The following is a 27,024-nucleotide window of genomic DNA, read 5'->3' as shown; positions in this document are numbered from 1 at the left end:
TAAATTCAACATTTTGTAATACAAGAATTTGAGACATACAAATTAAGGCAACAGTAGAAGTGTATTCGATAAACCTGCACACAATTCCCTGTTTTACATATTTTTGTATCCACTGATTTTTCAATAAACAGCACAGAGATGGCAACTTTGAAATATTTTAAGATAAAAATATTAAGTAGAATAGATTCAATTGAAATTTTATTAACTTTTAATTTATGGAATGATTAGAATCAATATGCAGATTTAGCGCGTTTTATAAATATTTATAAAAATATCTAATGTTACAATCTCTTGTTGCAACGAAATTAAATATATAATATAACAACCATGCGACGTAACATACATTTATATAAAATCATTCAATAAATTTAATGAAAATAAGTCCTAACACTGGCAGTAAATAAGCATTACTAAAGAAAATAGTAACTTTAAAAATAGTCATACATCTTCGAGTAAAGACAACCTACGCCCCAAGTCGTAGATATGAAGAACGAATTTGATAGGTCCTGTAAGGTCAGCAAAATACTCAAAGATAAGTACTACACAATTTTTATTTACACAAGAATTCAAAGTAATAATGATACAATCGCGATAATAGCGGTGTTTTTCTCTATATACTTTAAAGGAACACGTTAATCATGGCTTTTTTCAGGCCAGTGTTTAAAAATTGTAATACACATTGCAATATAAGTTATTTTCAATGTGGTAGAAAAACTAACGGAATAATATACGAAAATTTAACTACTAATGCAATAAATAATTTTAACCGTTATTTATTGCATTACGTAGTTAAATTTTGACCCAATCGGGAAATCACGTAAAAGAAATCAAAAAAGGACCCGTTTGTCAAATACTGTCAAATTTATTCTCCACACCCGCGTTACAATTACTCTCGAGGCTTGCAAGACTTGACAATTAAAAAATTACTCGAAGATGATAAATTTCCATTAAGAAAACGTTAAAACGGGGTTTACATGAAGAAGGAAGCATAATTATGGCACAGAGTGCCCTAGCCTTCTAAATATGATAGGAAAATATATCAATCAACAGAGTGCTAGAAAATATGCAGATAATAGTTCTACTGTTAAAATCTTATTGAATAGATAGATCCTCTAAAAACTATTTTATCTCTGTCTAGTGAACACCTGTATGTGTTTACCAAGGTAGCATACTTTTCCATTTTTATTCACTCGATAACAAAATGACATCTTATTACAAAGGTGTATAAAATTGTTTTTTTATGGTCGTGATCAAATAATTATAAAGAGTTTACGTATATATTTAACAATGAATGTTCCTCTAAAGCGTAAGTCTCCAAGACAGGAAAATGAAATAAAGGTGACGCGTAGAATTGCAAAACCAAACTGAAATAATGGAAAAATCATTCAAAAAACATATCAAACAATTGTATTTGTAATTGAAAAATTTTAGTATTCTAAACTGTCAATTGTTCATCGAGAAAATAAACGGAAATGTAAAATCAAAGTACATTCAAAATTTTTTTTACAAAAAACTTCTACAGTCACAGAACTCGAAACAGATATAAGCTTTAAATAATTATGGAACATTAACAATAAATTCGTGATAATTTCTGGAAAACGTCATAACTTGTGACTTATCACTTCACACGTGGAAAACAAAAGTAGGCATCATAGAAATTCCTTTAGCCTATTAGAAATTGCGTTCAAATACACAAATTAAGGAGCTGCTTTCTGTGGTACATAATAATGGAAAGACATATTTAAGTAGATTATTTGGGAGATATTTCAGAATTTGAACATGTATAATGTATATATTTACCTAAATACATAAGGTTTTTAAGACGTTTTAAATACATAAAGAACATTAAAGAGCTACTTAATTGCCTTGGGAGCTACTTACTAGTCGAAAGTCAGAATTATTTAAGTAGATTATTTGAGAGTTATGGGACATAATACAACTCATACATGTATTAATCAGTCAAAGATGTATTAAATATTGGAGCTGCTAAAACTGTATCACCTTCCAAAATTTAAATTTAAGTTATACAATAAATTTATTTGCGTATTTGAACACGATTAGAAACACTTATAAAACTTTGTTAACGCCAAAATTTCCAACGTGGATTTAATCTCAAAATTCCATCGTACCATTACAATCTTACGCTAAATAATTCCAAGAGCAAACTAACAGTTTGAGCAACATCAGGGAATACGAGATGTATTGTCAAATTGGGCAAAGTCGATATAAAACTAGACATAGGAATAAACCAATCTAATATATAACGATAGGGGAAGACTGTTGTGGTCTATCGTTGTTAAATCTGGAAATAAAAATAATTATTAATTTTACACTTATACGGCCTTATTATAAAACATGGTTGATGCACAGTAGATTTTTTTTTTCGTTCTACTCCCCTGCCAATGTGCCCAGGGACTTTTTTACATCTACCGTTCCAGGCACGGTCTATGCTTGGTTAAGATATCCTGTGTAGGCCGTTACGGTCGGTGCGAATATAGGGCAATGTATAAGCACAATATGTTGTACGGTTTGTTCGACATTATTGCAGGTACATGTTTGACTTGTCTTAATTTTAAACCTATGCAGCTAAGGGAGCGTTCAAGTATTAGGTCACGCAATTTTTGGAGATTATTGACCCCCCCCCATGTAACGCGCCGTAACGTTTTTCTGTACCCAATAGTAAAACGTTTCGTGACCACCCAGTAACTACAATAACGCGTAATTCAATCCCCGCTCCGCATCGTAACGTTTTACAAACAGAATCATCCCCCCCCCCCCTATATTCGTTACGTCATACTTGAACGCTCCCTAATGCGTATAAGCTCCCGTGTCCTGTAAGAATCAATGCCCGTGCACAGATGTTACCATATTAACTAGTATGATACTAACTATAGACCATAATAATTTCGTTATTATTATTTAGGCTTTCAGTGAATACTGCCGGGGACGTTCGACAAAAATAGAAGTGTAAGTTTAAATATCTTAATAATACAATAAGTTATTGAAAGCTATCGCTAGAAATATTAAACTATAAAAATGTATAAATATTTTAGTTTTATAAGTAATAATGAAATCCTTACATTATCGAGGTGCACTAGCTGCGACGGGCTTGCCACTTGAAGTCAAGTTGCATCAGCCATTGCTGTCCCCTTGACTTATCACACGCCCTCAGAACCGGCTTCCATACATCCGCCGATTCGGGCTTTGTAAGGCACATACCCGTGTTGGAGTGCTTTATCGTGCGCAACTAAAAGATTAAAAAAAATACAATTTAAAAAAAACTTTTAATACATGAGTCATAGCTATTTCTATCATTAAACCTTTTTATCTTATTGCAAAATTTTCTGAAAAATCTGTGTACTTAGGGTGTAGTCCTGAAGAAATTCTGGACGGGGTGCGGCGATACCTGGACCCGTCCAAAAGCAACAAGATGCCCCCGTGTTTTAGCGGGTAGAGTGCAGTGATAACATATACAGAATTCACAAGAGTTGCATAGTCCTTTGATATGAAAAGGTTTAGGTATCTTTTTCTATTCTATCTAATAGTTGCTGTATTGGTAGAAAATTGACTAAAAAAATTCACTATGTGGGTTCTAATTGTAATGATCTTTATTAGTGTAATTCAAGTATTTACAAAGTTTTTCTCATTTATATTTTAAACCCTATAGCTCGTTTTGTCTCAAAACAAAACAGGCAAAAAGTTCTGAAACTATTTGAGCAGAACACTTACGATCTCAATACCATTACACAAATTAAAAAGAAATTCAATTTTAGAAATTTTTTAGTTAGTTGTACTAAGATGCTGTTTACCAATCACAATTCGTGAGATTCTAGAACGGTTCTAAATAACGTAACTTATGTAGTTTCAAGAGTTGTCAAACCATGTTTTCCAGATGAAGTTTGGCAGCACTCAAGAAGAGATTATAACTTGATATACGAATAAAAATATGGACACACGCACATACTTTCAATTTCTTTTCCTTAATTAGTTTTTTCGTTTAATTGAACTTCGTACCTAGAAGGAGTCTGGGCGCTCACAACACAGGAATAACCCAGTGTAAGGACCACTATATAATCTTGATTAAGTTTTTTATTTAGTCTTGTAATTCAGAGGTTTAGCTCGAACTCTGACACCAGGCCGGGGCAGTTATGAGGAAAATTGTAAGATCTACCTTAGCGTCATAAGTCCACTCCTGGTTTCCTCGCATCCCATGACACCGGATTAACTTAATTGGACCCCTTGGGTGAGCTGCATCAAGGCAATTGTCATCAGACATAATCTGCTTGCGTTTTGTATATGCGAACACCTGGAAATATTAAAATATTCAACTTGAATTGAAATTCCTATAAAACAAAAAAAATCTAATCAAATAAATGTGTTGGGGGAAAACTGGCTGGCGGATATAAGTATAATTAAGAATTAAAAAAAAACTGAATTCTTCTATACTAAGTACAATAAATATTTAAACAAATTCATTAACATTTACGGGAACACAGTATTTGAATTTGAACTTTTGCCCGACAGCTTAACTTACTGAACCAGTTATTATTAATTTTGAATAAAAATAAAAAATTTACCTGATTCCCACCCATTCCATGACAGTATCCCATTCCCAGAGGCTGTCCAGCTTTTCCGCCCAGTGTGTCAAGGCAATTAGACGTTTCAGCGTTTCGAATCTGAAATTTTGAATTAAGTATAGTTTCTTATTGTATACAGAAACTACATGAAATTTTGAATTAAGTATAGTTTCTTATTGTATACAGAAACTACATGAAATTTTGAATTAAGTATAGTTTCTTATTGTATACAGAAACTACATGAAATTTTGAATTAAGTATAGTTTCTTATTGTATACAGAAACTACATGAAATTTTGAATTAAGTATAGTTTCTTATTGTATACAGAAACTACATTAGTTTATCTGAAGATCTTGGGTTTGATTACCGAGAAAACAAATATCTATTTAAAGTAAGAATACGAAGGCTGATTCCGACCTTAATATCTTAAAAAAACAACGAAACAGATCAGAACAGCCGAGGCACGATTGCCATGTTTGGTCATCGTAATTAATTTTTAAATTGTCGTCCTATTTACAAAATTAATTTTAATTTGTATACCCCGGGCTCCGGGTATCTTCACAAAACCACTTAGGCACAAGGTCTAATGGACACCAAGATTATTACACAATACATGTGTATGTGTTGATAAGGTATCAACAAACAATCCGACACGATAAACGCTGATTTATTTTCTTATCATTTGTGTTGATAGTGATACGAGATTATTATCGCATACACCTAATATAATAATCAGCGATCAACAATTCATATATTTAAATATGATATATGCATGTCCGTTCGGTGGAAGTAAATGACAAGGAAAACTGAGATACACCTTCCAAAATAAGTTATTGAAGCTCCGATTCGTTGGAAATAATCTCCGTCTCTAGGACACAACAAAACTATACCTCTGGTTATTACCAGGGAAATGTCAAAATCACGATACAATAATAACTGTAACTATATAATATCATTGTGGTGTTGGCCCATTGGCTTCAACGTGCGACTCTCATCCCTGGGGTCGTAGGTTCGATCCCCGACTATGCATTGGTGCTATCTGTCTATGTGCGCATTTAACACTCGTTCGTACGGTGAAGGAAACCAGCATGACTAACACCCAAAAAGTCGACGGTGTGAGTCAGACACAGAACGTTGATCATCTACTTGCCTATTAGAAATGATCACGGCACAGATACAATCTGAGGCCCAGACCAAAAAGGTTGTCGCGCCATTGGCATTGTCATATAACATAGTTACAAGTTTTCAGTAGATACATTTAGAAAAATAAAAAAAAACCAATGTAAGTTCAGACTCCAAAATTTGTAATAGATCCAAATAAGTTGTTTTTATATAAGAATATATAATATAGAGTAAATATATCTATATATAAATATATCCTCAACAAAGCCTCATTAATAAAAAAAACTAAGTTAAAATACCGACCACGCACTGTCGCGCCCTTTAGCTTAGAGACTGTCCATGGGATTAACATCAGATGAGCCTCTTGCCCATTTGAAAAAAAGTTACTCACCTCTCCCAAATAATAATATTCAAGAGGCATCTGACTCTCCGGGTAAATATTCTCCAGGTACCATCTGAAGCTCTTGCATTTCAGGTTCTCCCGCAAAGCCTTCCGTTCAGTGACGTCACCGACAGGCACGTTCAAGGCACCTACTCACACATCATTAATACAAAATCGCTAACAAAAATGAAAAAAGTCTATAAATATAATAATCCATGCATAAATTAGAATACATAAAACATCCCCATAACCATATTACCAACTCATTCTCATTCGGCATATAAAAATGTCAATCATTAACCAAATGTAATGATAAAAAGACCGGAATAATGATGTCAACAAAAGATTGTTAAACGTAAGTGATAAAATCATTAATTATAATTAGCAGAACAAGAACAAGTGCGTTAACCATGACGCGTGTTGCGAGTTATTTAATGAATTAAAATGTGTTAATGCAATGATATAACCCAATGATGCATATTACGGGATATAGCAATAATAGCGACCATATTATATCAAATATTTATATAAAATATTAATGGTTTATATAAATAGATAAAGAATTCGTCAGGATTATAACTTTTATTTGGCGTAGATGATTGTTTCCTCGATAATAACGATTTGGGAATCTTAAAATAGAAGTACCAAGAATATTAATACACCATTTTATGTTGATAAAAATATGTAATAATAATTTACTACAACTATTTCGTTATTATATATATTCATTGCTTGCTTTACTTGCGGCAATTGAAATTGCAACATCTGAAAACGTCTTCAAATAGAATGTTCCAAGAATTTCGGATCTGATCGTAGAGTCATATCATAGAGTATATTTTTTTTTAAATGCACATGTCTTTGCAACGGCAACCTTTAAATAGCATATATTTGTTGTTGAAACACAAACAAAAGTAAACCCAAATATACCTCGCGACACGTTCACGCCATATATAAGTCACAATAACCTGGGTTAATATTGTAGTAGAAATGTTTCCAGTCGTCAAGCCAGACTTCGGCGAGACGCGCGTTGTTGTGGTTCACGACACGGCCCGTCCCTCCCGGGAACGAATAGGGCGTGGTCTTGCGGAACACGTGGCCCACGTGGGAGCATGGCGCTATCTCCAGAGTGCCCCCACACATCCATACCTGGGGCACAAGTCTGGTATTGCATACTTGATACCATGTTTTTATAGCTTAGGGATATATTCCATCTGGTACTTGGGCAAAAGTATAAATTTTCCAAAAACATGGTAATCCCGTCTACAAAAGGGAGTATATCAAGGTCAAATATATAATATACTCTAGAGTCTAGACATGGTATTTGGCATGGCAACAAGTAATCCTATAGAGGACGCAAGCTACCAAAACTGTCAGAATATTTGTATTGCAATAACAGACTTACTTCCCGGTCGACTTGTCATGTCAAAAATCAAATGTTACAATAATGTATAAAGTGAGAGGTTATGTATTACTTCCTACACAATCAAAAACTTATATGATTTCACTTTCGAAATGCGCATGAAATTTATTCAAAGGTCAATTGAGCCGTGTCATGACGTGACATTGTTGAATTTTATTTCCACATGGCAAGACGAATGACGATCATAAACCACAATACAAAATCATAATTAAATTTGTTATTACCCGCAGTAAACCAAAAAATATATATCGAATACGGAATAGACATACTCTATGTTATTAGAGGTAACGTCTTATCACCTTAAATAATTTAGGAGAAATTAACATATAACTGTGTTAATCATGGTCCGTGTAGAATCAAGCGAAGTGCGACAGCATTAATTCAACAATAATTCGAAATCCTTTCGTATTTCCTATGCATCTCATTATATTCCACGAATAAAAACACTTAACAAAGACCATTATTTTATAATTACCCTAATAAACTCCTATTAACTAACTATCAAGATAACGGCTACGATAATTGGCAATTAGCTTCTATGTATTAGTAATATACGGAGTGATTCAATACTAAGCCCACTAGATGTCGGTTTGAAAAGTGAGACAAATTCTAGATATCGTGAGTTTCAGCTTTCACTCACATGGTCTAGACTGGGTGAAGTACCAAAAAATATTTTTAAACGTTTGACCTTACCGAGGTCTTCTTAGAGCACTCCTGTGCAATGGACGGGGTAAACTAAACCTTAAACAAAGGTCCCTCGTACTTAGGTGATCATTTACACTACCAGGTAGACCTATCCTATCGTCAAAAAAAATTCTAGGGCCCCAGATGTAGGTTTTTTTTTATAAACAGGGACCACAACATCATAGCCTATCAGACACGCAATCAGGCAGATATGTAACCGAGAAGCTAAGCAGTAGGGGAGTGTCGAAATCCCCCCTTTCCTAAAAAGGGACTTTATTAACTTAAAGGGTTGGCGTTTCCCGCCGGGCCCGGACGACAAATATTCCAGAAATATCCTCATAATTTTTATTGGCGAATCGAGGCCCGCTGCCCGGCTCTAGGTGTAGGGTTATGGTCGAGTATGATTTACTAATATTATATAATAACATTTCGGAAAAATGTTTATAAACACGATTATGCCGGCGCCACTCTTTTACATTGTTGTTATATAAACAATTTTCACAGTTATTGAGCGTGAGATGAAACAAATGCGTTCATCTGAAATTCAACACATTATGTTATATAATATAATTATTAAATATATTAAACAATATACATCGGTAAGTCAATGGAAAATTCCCCAATATTTGCATATTCATTAAAAATTTAAGACATAATTCATGTTAATTATATAAATGTTATAATAAATTATTAAATATTTAAACAACTGAATAAACAGACAACATTGTGTTAATTTTAATCGTCTTCATTGTATAAGTGTAATAAATGCCTGCGGCCTAGAGCGCCTGACCACTTATATCTTACCATTCTCTTGCATTAATTAAGAAATAAATACATATTTGTTAGATATATATCTTTTTAAAAATATTTAATAATATTTCAATTAGTAATGGTTTAGTTTTTTTTTATACTATTCTATTAAGCCATGACACGGAGAGTATCGTGATACATGTTTCATCTTAAACTCTGTTAAGGTAATTTATTATGAGCAAAGATCTTGATATTTATAAACCTGTCGCTAACTATAAGATGATTTGTAATCCTTCGAAGTTGTTACCCAGAATATCCTGCTACAGAAGCTACAGAAGGCTGATCACACGGTACGTAGGTACGTACATGGTCTTTTGTTTTCTAATAGGTATTAGAAAACAAAAGAACACGAAACAGATACTGAAATTAGAGGGCCAGACCAAAAAGGATGTATCGCTGCTTCTAATAAGAAATTCTACCATTCCTTAGTTACATTTTAGCTGTATTCGGAATCCGTAACAGAAACAAATGGCGTAACTATAATTAGTACGACCCTTCAAGGTTACTGCGAACTGTACGAGTCAATGACCTTTGCTTTAAAACCATTCAATACTCTCCGCGAAGAATTGCTGTGGGATTTTTTAATATTTAAACCTCATTGCTTCTGCATTGAGAAGAAGCAAAACAAAAGACAAAAGAACGAAACTTCCTAAAAGATAATAAGATTAAAGGGAAAATATAAGCATGCAATAGAAAGCGAAATATGAAAATAATGAAACAAAGATGGAATGCAGTTGCAATGATCATCAAATGTTATTAAGCGTTAATAACACACAAATTGTTAATACTCCCAAGCCACAACAAAACTTTGTGCGAGCGTTTCACGCTTTGCCAATTCATTTTCACCTAATATTATTATTATTAACACCAATGAGAATTGTATTGCTTTAGAATAAAGTCCTTATTCGCTCATACGAATGTTCAAAGATGTTATTAATCGACGCTAAAGGATGGTTACACGGAAATATGAGCCCTATTTTTCTAACAATAAATATTAAATATTAGTTGTCATATTGCTTCATCGTAAAATTCAGTCGAAATTCATAATTGATAAAAAAAAATTAAAATAAATCAAATCGTAATCGATCAATATTAAGTTTTGAAATCAAAGAGCCGACGTAAAATCACGCTAATTGCTCGAAGATTATCACAAGATAACGCAACGACATACGCACACGATACATTAATAAGTTAACACGCCTTAATTGTATTATCTATATTATTGATTTCAATTTAACACCTAAAAATATCACGTGATTTGGTAAATAAAACTTTTCGAATAATAGTAGGTCACGGTAATAATTAGCTTATGATGCTAATCATTGACTACACAAGTATAAAGATTACCGAAGTTTGACAGCGTAAGAACAGTTAATTTTAAATTTTCCCTTTCATAATAACAAAATGTTTATTCTCTGTAAATCTTTTGGCAAAACGTGCAACGCGTACACGAGTTCAACCGAACCTGGATTCATGGCGTAATAGAACTCTCCCCATTCGTCCATCCACACTTCGGCAACTCTTGCCGCGTTATGGAGGACCACGTTTTGAACTCCACCGGGGAATGAGTACGGCGATTTATCACGAAACACGTGACCGACGTGAGAGCAAGGCACTATTTCAAGGCGCCCGCCGCACTGCCACACCTTCATCCCAGAAAGTACCAATTAATGGGACATTAGGCCATTTTTGCCAAGGCTATCGAGTTCTATCATAATAATGTTGGGCTTTTATTATTGATCGTAAACATGTTTTCATCCCCGTGGGATTCTAGTTTCAATTTCTTTGGCCTGCATCATATTCGGTAAGTTGCAGACACATTAATCCGACTAATGTTACCCTTGATATCGAAATGTACTATAAATAAGTCGTATACGATACCCTGAAGCTCATCTCCAAGTTCTCGCCACCCCAGATGTCCATACCCTGGTCGTAAGAGCCGATTTTGTAGAAATAGTCCCTGTCGATGGCAAATAGGCCACCAGCCATTGTAGGCGTGCGTAAGGGAGCTGTTCGGTCGCCCCCTCTTCTCGCCATTTCACGCTCTGGTACGCGGTACCTGTAATATATATAGCATTGTATAATATCTATCTATTAGCTATTACTTAATGTCAAATTAAGTATTCTTCACTTTGGCAATGCAATTTACCGTATCTGCACGTGGAGATACTGTTTTGGCTTCAATTTACTTACACGCAATGAAGCTAAAATACAGTTCTAGCGTAATATGTAGTACTTAGGTCTTAAAGCATAAAATAACATATAATTGATATATTACATAAACAATATACGAATACTTCTAGATTAATAAATACGTGAACAAAACTACAACATAAACATAGCGTGCGATGTGTTGTACGAGAGTACGTACAAATTTTATATGGTTTGTCAACTAAACATCCGTTAGAAAATCAAGTGTAACCGACTCGCAGCCGTTTTAGTAGTAAATGAGTCTGTACTAACTAATTATATCGTCATAGTATGGGATTTCTTTACGTCTAGGTCAATTGTGTTAATAAACCAAATTGACTTTTTTAAGACAAATACTGTTATAACTTTTATTAATAGTATAAGCTAAATACCTTTGTATCAATTACTATGTTCTTAATAGTAATATTATATACTCCTAATACTTAACCTGCTGTAATAATTTTGTTCGATGGATCTGATATAATAATTTTATAAAACAACTAAATATACCAACTCTGCTCAGCGCGCTTAACGGTCATATTCTTAATCGTATGTGAAGTGACAACCTCGTTTGCTCTATTAAATGTCAAACTTCGTACGTGAAATTGACAGCTCAAAACAATTTTTTTATTGATAGGTGATCGAAAAAGTAAATTCGTAATAAAAAGTAGGAACAACATTTTATATATGCAAAATTCACACCAGCGTTGTATGCGTAATTATTTCACAGTTATACATACTTATTTTACAAGTTGTATTAATAGCATTAATAGCACACATTTATGTAAAATGGTATCCAAATATCTGCACAAATTTATGAAGTTACAAAAAGTAAAGCTTATATAATACATCTTTCGTAAATCGTTTTTTTTAGACCAAATTTCACATGTTAGCGATTGGTAAATTTATATTGAACTTGAAAACGATTAAGTTTCTACTTCAACAATCAATAAAAAAAACTGGCCCCTTTTAAGGTCTGGACCTATTGCTGTATTTGTTTCGTGATCATTTGTTTTTTCTAATAGGCAGTAGGTGTTCAGTCGTCTGTGCCTGACACACTCTGACTAATTGGGTCTGAAGCATGCCGGTTTCCTCACGAGCTAGTGTTTAATGCGCACATAGAAAATCCAATGCTGGATTTCCGGAAACCCGAGGTTCTAACCTACGACCTTAGGAATGGAAGTCGCACGCTCAAGTTACTTGACCAAAGCTAATCAATCAATACTACTTAAAGAAAGAGCGACATACTTTTAATATATTCTTTTTTACTCACCTAATTGACACACTAATGATGTATTAAATAATAATACATATAAACAAATTAATAAAATCCCGAAACCCCTTATTATGGCATACATTTAGATTCTAAAACAGGAGGCTTGGGCGCTATTCTTACGGTCAAGTTTCTCACCGAGTAATTTTCCTACACCTCAATTGCATGTATAGAAAATCAATTAGCACAGCCGGGATCTGCGCAACTAAAGTTGAAAGTCTCGCGCGCTATAATTGCTACATAATAATAATAATAAAATCCTTTTATTTCAGATACTTTATATTTATAATTCTATCATCTCATTAAATCCTAGGTGTGCTCCTTTTTGCCAAAGGACTCTTCCAAATCCCGCCTTTTCCATCTGCACTGTGCCACTCTCTGCCAGGTACCACCTGCTCTTTCCTTAATCTGGTCCATCCACCTTCTGAATTGTCTAACTTGTGCACCAGTTTAATACGTGGTTGTTCCACATTTCTACTCCTCTTATTGTGTGCCACGCCCATTTCCACTTAACTTTATTTATTTTTATTCTTTTCTACTCTACCTTCATTATTCTTTTAAATTATATATTCTTTATTTTATCTATTCTTCACTTCCCTATTATACATCGTTACATGGATATTTGACACAAGCGTAGTTATGCTGCGCTTTTGTGAATGCACAAGTTTGAGTTCCATATTAGTACATATAGTACACAAGTCTTGAAAATTGTTACATATACATATGACTAATATTTAAGTAGAAGGTCTGTTAATCACTAACCACAACCACAAGCTACTGTAACTCTAGACGAATCCGTAGGAATTCACCCAATTCTCAACCTATATTTCAATTGCCATATAATTTCGATAGAAATGTCATATGTACCTACGCGGATTTGGAGAAATTATACAGCATGTTTTGAAAAGAGTTACAACATGGTCAGTCACTCACTTGGGAAAAAGTTCTTTAGGGAATTGGTATTACATTGAGTGGTATTCAGTTTAAAATAATATTTAAAGAACCGGTGGCACCTATGGACACTTTTAATCCCTTTTAAGAATTGGTACGCTCTTTTCTTGAAGGACCCTAAGTCGAATTGGTTCGGAAATACTTCAGTGGGTAGCTGGTTCTTCATAGTCAAAATTTCCCTTAAATATGTTTTCTCACTTAAAATACTTTTCAATTCTTGGAACATTATGGTGGGCAGTAAGGGTTTTATTAGTTTCAATGAGATTATTTCTTATAAGGTTTGTTCCTAAGCGCTCTGACCATTTTCTTTGAATCCTTTCAATATCTATTCTTAAATAAGGATTCCATCCTAACATCATAACATTTAATCAAGTGTTATTGTGTTATATAGTTTGATGAATTAATATTATATTTTGATTTAGTTTGAGTTAGTTTAGTTAGGACTGTGATTTTATTAAATTAAGCGTATATCATCCAACCATCATACCCGAGGTTGTAGTTTCGAACCCCGGCTGTGCAATCTATGTATGCATTTAACACCCGCTCGTACTGTAAAGGAAACCATTGTGAGGAAACCGTCATTCCTAAGACCCAAAAAGTCGACGGCGTTTATCAGGCACTGGGCTAATCGCCTATGAAGATCAAAAAATATAACAAAAAACTGACGCCCAGAACAAGAAGGTCACTGGTTTTTTTCTCCTTGTCTACGTTTTGTAGTCATGACCATGTTAGTTTTGAAAACCAACCACAATTAATAGCGCAGGATCATTCTAAGCTTTAGGATATTACGGTCAACTATTGGTTCTTCGTAACAATTAAAGTTTGGTCAGAGAACCTACCGCTTATAAGGCACACAAGGCCGGTACCGAATCGGAAATATTTCATTTCCACTGAATAAAACAAATATACGTAATCTATAACGAAGTTGTTTAACTAGCTCTTTCGGATGTCATGGCCAACCTGAATTTAACATAGCCGGTTATAACGCGAGACTGATGGTCTACAATAATCACTTTACTTTCATACTCATCAAAGTTCATAAAAAAATATTTCAATTTTTACACAAAGCACTAAAAGTCAAAGAACAAGTATTAAAATGAAACCAATGTATAAATATAATTCGTAAGTTAATTTCCTATAGTGAATTCAAATCAAAATAATTCTATTAAAAGATTAGCGTACTGTACACATGTTGAACAAAAATACATCATCAAAATCTAAACCATTCTCCAAATCCAATTAAACACACAAAAAAAACAATATCCAGTCGTTTAGGAGTGCAATTACAAACACACAAATATATATATATATATATATATATATATATACAGTCAAACCTGGACAAGTGAGAGCTCAAGGGACCGTGATCTCATTTTCTCTTATAGAGGTTTCTCACTAACCCGTGTTTCTAACAGAGTTACAGAATGGTTCTGTCTCCCATAAAGAGGTCTATAAAACTATAGAAATCAATAACAGACGCCCATTTGGTTTGAATTAAAAAGAGTCCCTCGAAATTTAAGAATGAGTCATAAATAGCAAACGTTAAATGCGTTTAACTGTCGCTTAAGGCCGATTTACATTATCTTAGTGTTTAGGAGAGTGCTTTAGTACAACTTGAAAGGCAAGTTCTTTAGCGTAGCGTTTACTAAAGCAAGTAGCGTTTACATGTTTCAACTAAAGTACTATCCTAAAACACTCTCCTAAACACTAAGATAATGTAAATCGGCCTTTATACAGGTAAGCAAGTAACAATCTCACTTATAGAGGTTCACGCTTGAAAAATGACTGTCACTCATACAGGATTCATTCCCACTTCGAGGTTTTAGGAGGGCAAAATGACGGGCCCCGTACTAACTCTGGTTTGACTGTAAAAAGATAACCAATACCAAAACCGAAAGTTAATACTGTACACCAAATCGCAGATCAATATAAAACCTATTTTCGTATCTCGCTTTCCCTAACATGATTAGCAAACTGTTAGTTCTCCAAATTTAAATTCGTCCAAGTACTTTAAATGGAGCCGTATGACATTAGCTAGCAGTCCCTTATTAAAGTGTTTAAAATCCTTCCCTTAAAATGTATATACATACATATATAAATTACGCGTCACGTTGTTTGTCCGCTATGGACTCCTAAACTACTTAACCGATTTCTATCAAATTTTCACACTGTGTGCAGTTTGATTTAACTTAAAAGATAGGATAGCTAACATCTTAATTTATACCCGCAAAATTATTTTATTACAAATTATATTACTACTTAGTAATATAACACAAACCTTAGCCACAGCAACGCTTGGCCGAGTCTGCTAGTTAAATATAAATTAAAATCCAAAAAGCAAGGCAATGACAATTTTAAAGCAAGTGTAAAAAGCCGTCAATCATCAACCCGTTAATTTATTACTTCGCTGGAAATCAAACTTAGAACCGCCGGATACGGAAACTGTTCTGTACTAAACACGCTTCAAAACCAATACTAATAAATTATATTTCTTGGCGGCCTTTATGATGTACCAAGGCCACCTTTCTCCACGTCTAAGCCAAAGTTCACATACAAAACCTGTTCTATCAATAAAATAACAAAGTGCATAACGAATACGAATAAGTAATTTATTATAAAAGCCACTAGACAAGATGAATGAAGATTATATTTTTATTCACGAGAATTCAAAGTAATATTTAATTAAATAAAGTAATATTCAATTTCCGGAAATTTTGGTATTAACTAACTCGATGGTGTAAATGTTAAAATATAATAAAAACTAGGTTATTTTTGTCTCCATTGTAAAATATAACACAACAGAAATGATCCCTTGGCGTTGCGATGTGCGGTCTGTCTGCATCTTCTACCGCGTTTACCGTGGAGAATATTAAGGAGTGTTTCGGATTAATACCTGCAGTTGAGTTTCATCATCGGTCGTCGAGGTAGAATACGAAATGCCACTTATATCACCTCCACGTCCGTCGTTCAACAACTGAGCTTTATTAAGGGAATTTTTGCCGCGCACCACCATGTGAAACAAGCTACCCCCTGAAGTAATTCCGAACCGATTCGACTTAGGGTCCTTCAAAACAGTGTACCAATTCTTAAAAGGCCAGCAACGCACTTGTCTACCTTCATAAAATCTTAACTTTCGTTTAAACAGGTATTACATAAAATTATCGCATGCATCCCTTTTCATTGTCTACATGTGTTTTAATTGTTTTGTTTTGTTCTATTCTTTATACCTAAGTTATTTTTTATCTTATGTTGGTATGGACTTGCGCCCACGTAATTTTATTTATGTTTCCTTACAGTTTTTGTCCGAAAGTCATTAGGCCGCCCGTTAATAAGGAGGGCTCCTTATTATTTAATTATTATAAGAAATCAGTTTAATTGGATCCGATACCTTGCAACGAAGTGTTAAATAAAATAAATAGAACGCAACCATATGTATGTATAGTAATGAGAATTCTCAATAAAACTATCAACTATCACTGTTACAAAGACACGAACATTTGAGTCATATTTTATAATTAGACCATAAACGCAAAATGTATAAAAATATTTATTTATATGGCAGATTTGTTTAGTATTGTAAAAAGCATATTCCTTTGGAATAGTAAGTATACACAAAGTATCAACTCAACCATGAAAGACATAATTACAATGCGTGACTTTGATGAATTTTCTATTATTTGGTGAAAATGCCTATAAACATGGAATGAAGTTTCAAGGCTCACCTACTTAAACAAAACGTATACAGATATGAAGGCAAGATAGTACTTTCTCTAATAGAATTAGGTGCTTGTGACAGAATTACTTTTCGACAGTCGTAACCCATCACCGCTAAACTAATTTGTATGGAATTGACATAAGCTTTGTCACGTGACCATCATATAAAATCGTTTCTATTATACAAACAGACAAAAATTACAGAGATATAGGCTTGTTAACGCGATGAAACACAATACAATTGTAGAATGATTAACATGGTCTCCATTTTGCATTAGTGCGTAGTAAAAAATGTCCAGCGAAATCTTAGAAAAATTAATTGTCAAACCTTATTTTTTTATTGTTATTAAAGTACACCACATCACATATTTCTACCTTATAAGTTCTATCTATACCAACATAGAGAAAAAAAATGTAACTACAATTTCTTACTTTGTAATGACTTTTAAAAAAATACTATAGTCCGGTCAATTTAGACATCCAAGGTTACAGTAATTCGCACTTGGCTGAATATTGGTAGGTTTGCTCAATACACTATTATAAAGGAAATGTGAAAAGTCCTCATCGATCCGGCACGTGCAAAAAAATTTACTCCGGGTCAAAGATCACAAAAATGGGTTTTTCGCGATTTTCAGCAAAATGGTAAGTTGTATCATAAAATTAGTTTAAACAAAAATTGTAGATCAGATAACTATCTATAAAAAATGTCCAAATACTTTTTTCCTAAGAGCCACCGTTTTTGAGATATAACGATTCAAAAAGTTGAAAGGGTTGTAATCGTCATAATATGCACACGTTTCCACGCCACCTTTGAGGTAGTGTACTTAGCGCTTTTTTTAAAATGTGGTTTCCCCGGTAGGCCTATTCCACTAATCTTTTATGATTCTGTTTAATTTGAAACTATTGAATAACTGTAGATATTGACAAGGGTTGAAAATGATAAAAGGGGTGTAAATTACAAAAAATTAGAAAATTTATCCGTCTGAATCTAAATCATCATTAACTTCTGCTTTCTCTTGTTCTTCTTCTCTTCCTTCTCCTTCTTCTCCTTCTTCTTCTTTATCTTCTTCATTCTGGGTGTTAATATATTGTCCCAATAATGACACATCGCATGTCTCTTCGTCAACATCAAATGAATCTTCAATTGTTGGCAATTCAACATTGGAGCATGACCGGCCTTGACAGTTAGTACATGCTACAGAACAAAACAGTCCAACTTTTTTTGCAACCACATTTAGCACTACATCCCTTTTTACAGTTGCAAAAAATGGTGTTTAGTAGTTTTTCTGGTGCAGGTGGAAGTAAAGTCTGAACTGGCTCTAATGAATTCTCGACCAACTTCCAACCCCAGTCTTTTCCAACAGCACGAAATAGGTTACAATAAACACGTGTTTTCACTCCAGAGCGATGTTGCTGAAGGTTACACTGGCGTAGAAAATAAAGGACTGGGTTTTTTTTTACCCGGAATTTTCATATTTTATATGTGTAAGTCACACTGACCGATAGAACGATATTTTTGCTTGTATTACGGCTTCAGTGATGTATATACGTGGTGTACTTATACATATTATGACGATTACAACTCTTTTAACTTTTTGAATTGTGATATCTCAAAAACGGTGGCTCTTAGGAAAAAAAGTATTTAGACATTTTTTATAGATAATTATCTGATCTACAATTTTTGTCTAAACTAATTTTATGATACAACTTACCATTTTGCTGAAAATAACGAAAAACCCATTTTTGTGATCTTTGAACCGGAGTAATTTTTTTTGCACGTGCCGGATCGATGAGGACTTTTCACATTTCCTTTATAATAGTGTATTGAGCAATCCTACCAATATTCAGCTAAGTGCGAATTATTGTAACCTTACCCCTATTTTTTAGTCTAATTTGACCGGATTACTAATTTACTTAATGAGGATTAGGTACTTGATAGGTGTAACAATGCCTTTTTAAATTGATGATTGAAAACCTTAGTAATGAATAAACCTATTGATAAATAAGACTTGCACTGTGTAAGAGGGTAACCCTTTTATTTATAAAAACGAAATCTAATTGCACTCTTAACTAAAGTGCCTACCTTTTCGTCTGTTTCTGACAAACAGTGTTTAACTCCGTGATGAAAAAAGACAGATTTTAGTTGAAACATAAATAAAATGTGAATTTATTTAAGTACTTCGTTACCATAGATCATCATCCTATCATCTCATCAATGCAAATATGATTCAATAGGCAATGTGTGAGAAAGTAAGAGATCTCTAATAGATTAACTCGGGTTTATAAGCACAGATTTCGCCGCGCGATGTATTACTTTAATTAGATTATGGAAAAGTATGGCTTGCTGTGGATTCCTATAAAGATTACCTTTGTCACAAATGTTTAATATAGAACATGATCACTTGAGTCATTTGTCATAATTAAATGATTCCTTTTATAAGTATGGAAATTATTAAAAATTTGGCCCTTTTTTTATAGTAAATACAGACTCTTTAAAGATTCTTAATTATGTTTTGAACAAAAAACATCACTTCCCACTTATTAACTTATTGAACCATTCCAATTAGATTTTTTTAAATCGTATATTGTGTCAGTAGAGGTTGTGCCAAGTGCGAATGAATTGTATATTGCCGCCAATTATTTCTCCCCTATTGTATTATTCGTGTTTGTCACTTAGTCTGTCTTTATATTCTACGTTACCGATTTGATTACAAATAAAAAGTAGGTCAGATTTGTGTGCCTTGCCTTATACATGCCGAATTTTTGTATTTAAGGTTTAGCAGCGTACGCAATTTAGCCGATTTTATTCGCTTTTTCACACCTTGCTTTACACTATCGTAATTTTATATTGAAAATATTCTGGAACCTGTTTATCAGCTACAATGTAGGGATCTAATTAAATAAATCTTAAAAAACTACATTATTCGTAGAAGTATTCGTATCGTAGTTTTAGTTTTTCATGAAAAGGCCACCAAAAAGTTAAAAGCCGTTTTTCAATTAAATTAACGTGTTTTTGGTATCGCGACTTAAGTTTGGCAATAACAATACAATTAGGAATTTAAGATAGGCCAGGACATATTAATAGAACATTCAGTCCCATATATAAACGAGGTCTACCTATTTAGAGTATAAATAGAGCTATATACTAAACGGACGTAGCGCGAACAATGGTAGGGTTATGAAACCAAAACAATCTTGTGTTACGATCGGCCTAACCTTGAGACGTGAACTTCTATGAAAATTTCTACCATTTTCATCCTATATTTAATTTTTTTAAATACATAAGATTTTATATAATTTCACATTAATTACATGAAAGCCTATTATAAAAGCATAAACAATTGTTACTTTAACGGATAGTCTTATTAAAAGTCATATCTCTAAAATGTGTAATAAAGTATATATGCGAAAAAAATAAAAAACAGGGGGCAAACGGGCAGGAGGCTCATCTGATGTTAAGTGATACCGCCGCCCATGGACATTCACATTGCCAGAAGGCTCGCAAGTGCGTTGCCGGCCTTTTAAGACTTGGTACGTTCTTTTCTTGAAGGACCCTAAGTCGAAGTGGTTCGGAAATACTTCAGTGGGCAGCTGGTTCCACATAGTGGTGGTGCGCAAAAACCTGCCTTAAGAAACTCTCAGTTGTGGAACTTCGAACCGTCCGAACAAGCCCTCAGAACACTCCATTTTACACTTTACACTGTTAGGCTTTTAGCACTAACTTGAATAGAAATTTATTTTAACCGCTTAACCCAATAAAAGGTAAAAAAATAAATAATAATACCAGATAAAACAGCCATATAACCCCTAGAACCAACATATTCCATATTTGAATTTTAAATTAAATAAAATACTTTAATTACATTCAAGTATCGGCCACTGCAGTCCATTAATTACTAAAATAATGTCAAAAGCACTCACCATCTGAAGTTGAGTTTCCAATTAAAACCGCCCCACGTCATGTCCGAAGCTTGAATGTACTCGAATGTTGAGTCCGAAATTACATCAATGATCGGACATACAACTGTAGTTCTGTCTTCAACGATCCTCGCGAGGAGCGGCTCTAACCAACCCTCTGTAGAAGAAACTGATTGTTTAGTGACATTCTTAAAAACTCACTCAAACACAGGCAATTATTTATTTATTAATTTCCGTATCATTTTGTTATTTATGAGTGTATCAAGCTTCATTGACGTACCGTCGATTTTTAAATATAGAACGGTTACGGGTACTGGTTTCCTACCGACACAGACTTCCAGAGACAAAAATCCAGAGTTTATTCACGCACCTAGACCTAAAGCTATACTTGTTAAGTATACTTAGGCAAGTATTATTTAAATACAATATTGGAAGAATTTTGTACCAAATCAATGAAAGAAAACATTGTTGTGTTGATTGGCACCTTTCAGCATTGGAAAACATTGAGTTATATTGGTTACAGCATGTCATTTCACTTAGCACGTATAAGTTAGGTTGGTCAAAGGGGCTTTGACCGATTTTGTCGATCTGAGTCGCTTTGACTAGCCATTTTTAGCCATATGAATAAATCAATGAAAGTATGGTTTTAGCGCGATACACTTACGGAAACCTCTATTTCTATACTGATTTATCAACTCCGACGGAGGTAGGAAAGTAAATAACGAATTTTTGAAGTTATACTTCTTTAGGCGCGTTATGAAAAATTGATAAGAGTGAAATTTTACGATGCGCGCGCACCGTGACACAAAATTAACAGAATGAAGCCCACGGAAGATTCGAATAATAATAGAATTTTTTTACACTTAATGTAAGAGAATAATAATAAATATTTATTTATTGAATTTTTCAAATGTAAACTGAACTTTATTGACTATAATGACTCTCCAGTCTTTGATTATTTAATTGTAATTAATTATTTGCATGCAATCAAAAACTATTTTTAATAATGCCAAAGAAGTATCTTACTCGCGTACATGAGTACACGCACCCTTTTTTTATAATTTCTCATGTAGTTCGGTTAGAAATAACCGAATCTATAAAGCTTGTGAGGTTTATAAAACTTTTAATTTTCACGTAAGATAAAAAACATTGTTTATATGTAGAAAACTAGATCTCTCATTAAAATCCATATATACGATTCTACCAGCATCTCTGAAGCTTTTAAAATAATTAGTAGTACTATTTACTAAGTACTTATGCTAAACTCTTGACCTATAATCATAACTTGCCCTATAAAAATACTGTGCATTTTACTAAAATATTTAAACCTAGCTATTTAATGCACATGCATATACATATAACCCTTGACAGTATCAAAAAGAGTTAAGTAAATGAGAAAAAGTAACATTAATACATTAATTAAATCAAGAATTTATTCAAAACATGTCATAGATTTACATCGGTCTTTATCGTATTATGTACGGCAACAAATGTGCGTTCCATTAATAGGTGAAAAATTGTTTCATGTCAATTACTTCTTATCGAAATGTATAAAACAAACGAAACGAAATAAAATTGTGATATTTATGTATTATAATGGAATACAATTTCTATTAATACTTTCAATATAAAATAAGTATTAAAATTTAATCAGAATTAAAAATTAATGATTTGGGTGATAAGGGCGACCTATATTTTATTTCCTCTTGTTATATTATTTGAAAATCTATAATTAAATTTGAAGGGAAAATGAATCTACTCCATTTTTTACTCTCGAAATTTAATACCTTAGCTAAATAGATGCGAACTTGGGAGAAATTTTTTTGACGAGTTTCCCATAGTTCTTTGCTCACGAAGTCTTAGGTTTTGAATACATAGTTAGTTGGCAATTGGTATTTGTATGAAATACACACTTTTCCAATAATAGTTGTTAATTACATTAACAGTAACAACTTGAGATGTTTGCAGTTCAATTCACAAAATGAATATTTTTACCGATATCAATCTTTTAATTGGAAAAGTTTGTATCTTAATTAACGTACTTTGGGTTGAAAATTAAAGTTACCAGGGACAATTTTAAATATTCTTTTTTGTTATTTTTTAATTGAAGATTTTTATCAGTTAAATGTTATTTGTCGAATAACTGTAAGTATTCCTATGAATCATATAAAGATTAATTTTAGGTTTAATGTTAAATTTTAGTGTCGTGATTTTTTTTAAATAAAAATCACCACTTTTCTATAAGTCGTATAAGTCGGAAATATTTTGTCGTACCTCGGATTTGAACACAAAGATTATAAATGAAGTGAATAAATGCAACACCCGTTCATGTTCCTGTTTTACTTCACATTTGTATTACAAATGTATAGAAATAATATTCGAAAGAAGCCAGTTAACAATAAACACAGCTTCTGGCATCGGTATTGAATATTCATTATCCTATTAATATGTATGAGGCGGGTATATATAGTTCTTAGTGTATTCAGAGTCCTATCCTGTCAGAAAATGTATTGGATTTTGGCATACGTCTATCATAATTCGTCAGTCTCGTTTCGGAATCTCACCTTTGGAGTTGGGACAAAACAATCAAATATTTTAGAAATAATATAATGATAGAGTCCTTGCTATAGCTTCATTGTACTAATAAATACATAAGAATTTTTGAAAGGCTAAGGTGATGACGGCACAAAAAAGTGATCTAAGCAATCTATTTAAGATTTTTAAGTACCAGAAAATAAAGTAAATATTAATATTCATAGAAAGTAATATAGTCTTTTACACAAATCGAGCATAATTATTTAATAGGTTTTACTCGTATTGGTTTATATGGCCATCAACTCAAAATAAATTTATTCATATAGGTACACAAGCACATTTATGAACGTCAAAAAAGAAGTTAAATTAATTGTAAATTTACATTTACTACCAGTTCGTAAGTCAAGGGCGTAGAGCGGGAAAAAACTTTCCGCCACTCTTTTTAAACGCTTTGACAGTTTTGAGTCATAAACACACACAACACAAATTGTTTGAACTGGAGACATCTTACCTGTACACTCGCAATGAGCGTCCAAGAAGGTGATGACGTCACCTTTCACGTGTTTCGCGCCGAGGAGTCGCGCGCGAATCAGACCCGAACGATTCTCCGTACGAAACAAATGCGTCGGCACCGGTAGTGTTTTAATATACTCTTCTAGCTTCTTGCCTAAATGTTCTGTTAAAAAATATTTTGATTGAGCCTTTACAGAGCCACAGAAATGTTAAATTTTAGTAAAATCTATATATATTGTATCTAATATTTAAGATAGCAAATATATTTGTATACTTATAATGGGATGTGTAAAAGTAGTAAATTATTTGAAAAAAAAAATGGGTTTGTTAAAATGCAACAAAATAAAAACAATAAACAAACATTAGTATCATCCTTATAAACAAAGATTTTTTTTTTAAATCAGATAAAAATTATTTTTAATAATTATTGAACATAGTATTTTTAAAAACATACATAATAAACTAACTTACCTTTCTCACTAGCATCATCAACCAATATAATTTCCTTCAAAAGTGGCCGCGGTGATCTATTTATTGTACTCCATATAGTTCTTATCAGTGTAGACCATGCTTCATTATGAAAAACTATCACAACACTTGTTGTTGGCAGTAATTGTGGATATGGCTTATCTTTACACCTAGGTTTGCAAAATAATTTGATAATTATATGTTGTATAATAAAGAAATGGGTTTTCATGTCTAGGTTATTTTGAAAAATTTATAAATAAACTATCTTTGATGTAGGGTAATCTTATTATACTGGTAGTATTAGATGTATTTTTTTCATTGTTAATAAACTTCACATACCGTGTGTACGCACAACGGACCAATTACAAGTCTAATTGTGGAGAAAGGAGTCCTACTACCCTAAACTTCACATGCATTATCTTTTTTTATACCGCTTTAGTTAAGACAGTGTACTGTAACTGGTTTCTCTTCTGAATAACAGAATTCAATTCTGATAAATCTTATTCTCCTGCCTGTCAATTCCTAATAGTATTTTGGATGAAGTTTATAACTTGCCTTTTCACTGTCTAATTTCTTTCTGTTATTATTATTTTATATATATACATATATTAAAAATTAGATGGAATTCCACCTTAATTGGAAACTATGAAATCTTTTACTACATTTCATAAAATATTGCAGGTATTTAACAACTTCAACAAAAATATGTAAATGGAATTTAAATATTAGAAAATAGAGCAAAATTAAATGTAAAATTGTTATTTTATTTTTAATACTCCATGAATTGTAATCAGTAATAAAAAAACTTGTTTGATTAACAATACAATAATATTGACTTACTTTTCAAATCTAACATCAGTCAATGACCTATTATACGAGATCATGTCACTAGCCATTAAATTAAATTGATTTTCCTGAAATTTCTCCAGCATTATCTTTTCCTGTTCTATTGGAATGTTTACTGGTTTACCTAAAACAAAAAAATACAGGTTTTTCTCAGGCTCAGGCTAATTTTTCAAGCTATGAATAAAATGAGAATTAAACTTTGTGATAATTCAAATTTGAGCTTATAATGAACAATTAATTATAAATTAAATTGTGTTATATTTGTAGCATTACCCATTTCTCCTGGTAAGTCTCCTTGAGGTTTTATTTGTGGAGAAGGCTTCCACTTCTTAAGTCTAGATCTGGGATATGAGGGCAAATTTAACCCATCATCACCAACTTCTGGTTCTACCTCATTCTCCTCCAGATTTGTATCATCATCACCTACATCTCTATGTAATCCAGCAGCTATTGCAGCCTTTTTGCCTCTTAATTCTTCTACATCCTATAGTTATTAATTAAAATTACTTACAAAACAATTTATATACAAATAACATTAAATATCAAAATCGTGGGTTTTAGTTATTTTATTTTTATTTTTTAACAATAAAATTAATCACTTACCCTTAATCCATAATCGTTTGTTGTTTTCTTGTTGCAACCATCACCAAAACAGTCGGAATAAAAAGTTAGTATTGCAACATCAACTAACAACCACACAAGCGATGTAAGGAGGATAATTCGGCATGTGTGTATTCTTATTTTACTTCTAAACATTTTAACTAATAAGATTTACTAGTTTATTCACTGCCACATGTCAATTTAACACGCGAATGTCAGTGGTAATACCATTCACCTGAAACAATGAGACAAAGATTTTAGGAATTTAAAGACTGGGCACTGGGCACTCATGTATGTTTTGTTTGAAATGCAATTTAGCGGCTTACACTTACAGAGTAGACACGTCTACTTCATGAACAAAGTTATTTTAAAAGTAGGTTTCCGGATATTATAATTTTACTACAATTTTTAACATAACATTTGAAACAATTATCTACACTGCCTTTACCGAATATTTTCAAATTTATTAAATAGTTAAGTTTAACAAAACTTACGCATATAAGTTAATTATTTTTAATCACTAACGACGAAGCTAACACTACTCAGCCTCCATTCAGGCCAGCAATCAGCAGTTTGTCTACTGCCCTGTGGCCGCCAGGCGCCAATTGCCATCATTTGACAATGACATTGGCAATCATCGAATACGCATTACAACCCATTTTCTATGGTCACAACTATCAAGTATTCTGGGGGTCTAGCCAAGATGGCTTAACAGTAGTGTATGTAGAAAGTCGAAAACTAAATTTGTATGAAAATGACAGCTCGTGTCGACAGTCGGTAGCCTAGGCCCTAAAGGCGTGAGTCGGGATACAATAAGCGACGCCATGACAGTGCTACGAAAAGATACACATTAACGCTTACGCTATTCGGTAGCCAACGGCCAATTAATGTTTCGGCAGTGTAGAAAAAACGGCGTTTTTCCGCCATGTTTTAGCGTGATCTCAAAAGCTGCTGTTTGCAATAATTCAGTACAACTATTGCCATCTTTAATGACTACCGTTTTAAAAACATCTCATATTTT

General features: G+C 33.0%; 1 protein-coding gene across 3 annotated transcripts; it reads right to left on the bottom strand.

Moving 5' to 3' along the window:
- Window positions 1–1,966: 1,966 nt before the first annotated feature.
- Window positions 1,967–26,632, bottom strand: LOC125063260 (polypeptide N-acetylgalactosaminyltransferase 5). 3 transcript variants are annotated; one of them, XM_047669612.1, is made up of 14 exons: window positions 26,498–26,632; window positions 26,007–26,238; window positions 25,677–25,887; window positions 25,398–25,527; window positions 24,561–24,727; window positions 24,088–24,252; window positions 21,045–21,198; window positions 10,877–11,054; window positions 10,461–10,641; window positions 6,091–6,230; window positions 4,578–4,676; window positions 4,172–4,306; window positions 3,081–3,247; window positions 1,967–2,302 (listed from the first exon to the last, which is right to left on the bottom strand). In XM_047669612.1, exons 2-13 carry the CDS (start codon window positions 26,157–26,159, stop codon window positions 3,095–3,097), a joined length of 1,866 nt encoding a protein of 621 aa, XP_047525568.1. In that variant the 5' UTR covers window positions 26,160–26,238; window positions 26,498–26,632; the 3' UTR covers window positions 1,967–2,302; window positions 3,081–3,094. The 3 variants fall into 3 exon arrangements, with proteins under 3 accessions (XP_047525568.1, XP_047525569.1, XP_047525570.1); XM_047669613.1 differs by lacking the exon at window positions 10,461–10,641 and adding an exon at window positions 7,047–7,227; XM_047669614.1 differs by lacking the exon at window positions 26,498–26,632 and adding an exon at window positions 26,341–26,472.
- Window positions 26,633–27,024: the final 392 nt, after the last annotated feature.

Source organism: Pieris napi, chromosome 3 (assembly GCF_905475465.1).
Source record: "Pieris napi chromosome 3, ilPieNapi1.2, whole genome shotgun sequence".
In the NCBI taxonomy this organism is placed as follows: domain Eukaryota; kingdom Metazoa; phylum Arthropoda; class Insecta; order Lepidoptera; family Pieridae; genus Pieris; species Pieris napi.
This window is presented reverse-complemented; position numbering and strand designations above follow the sequence as displayed.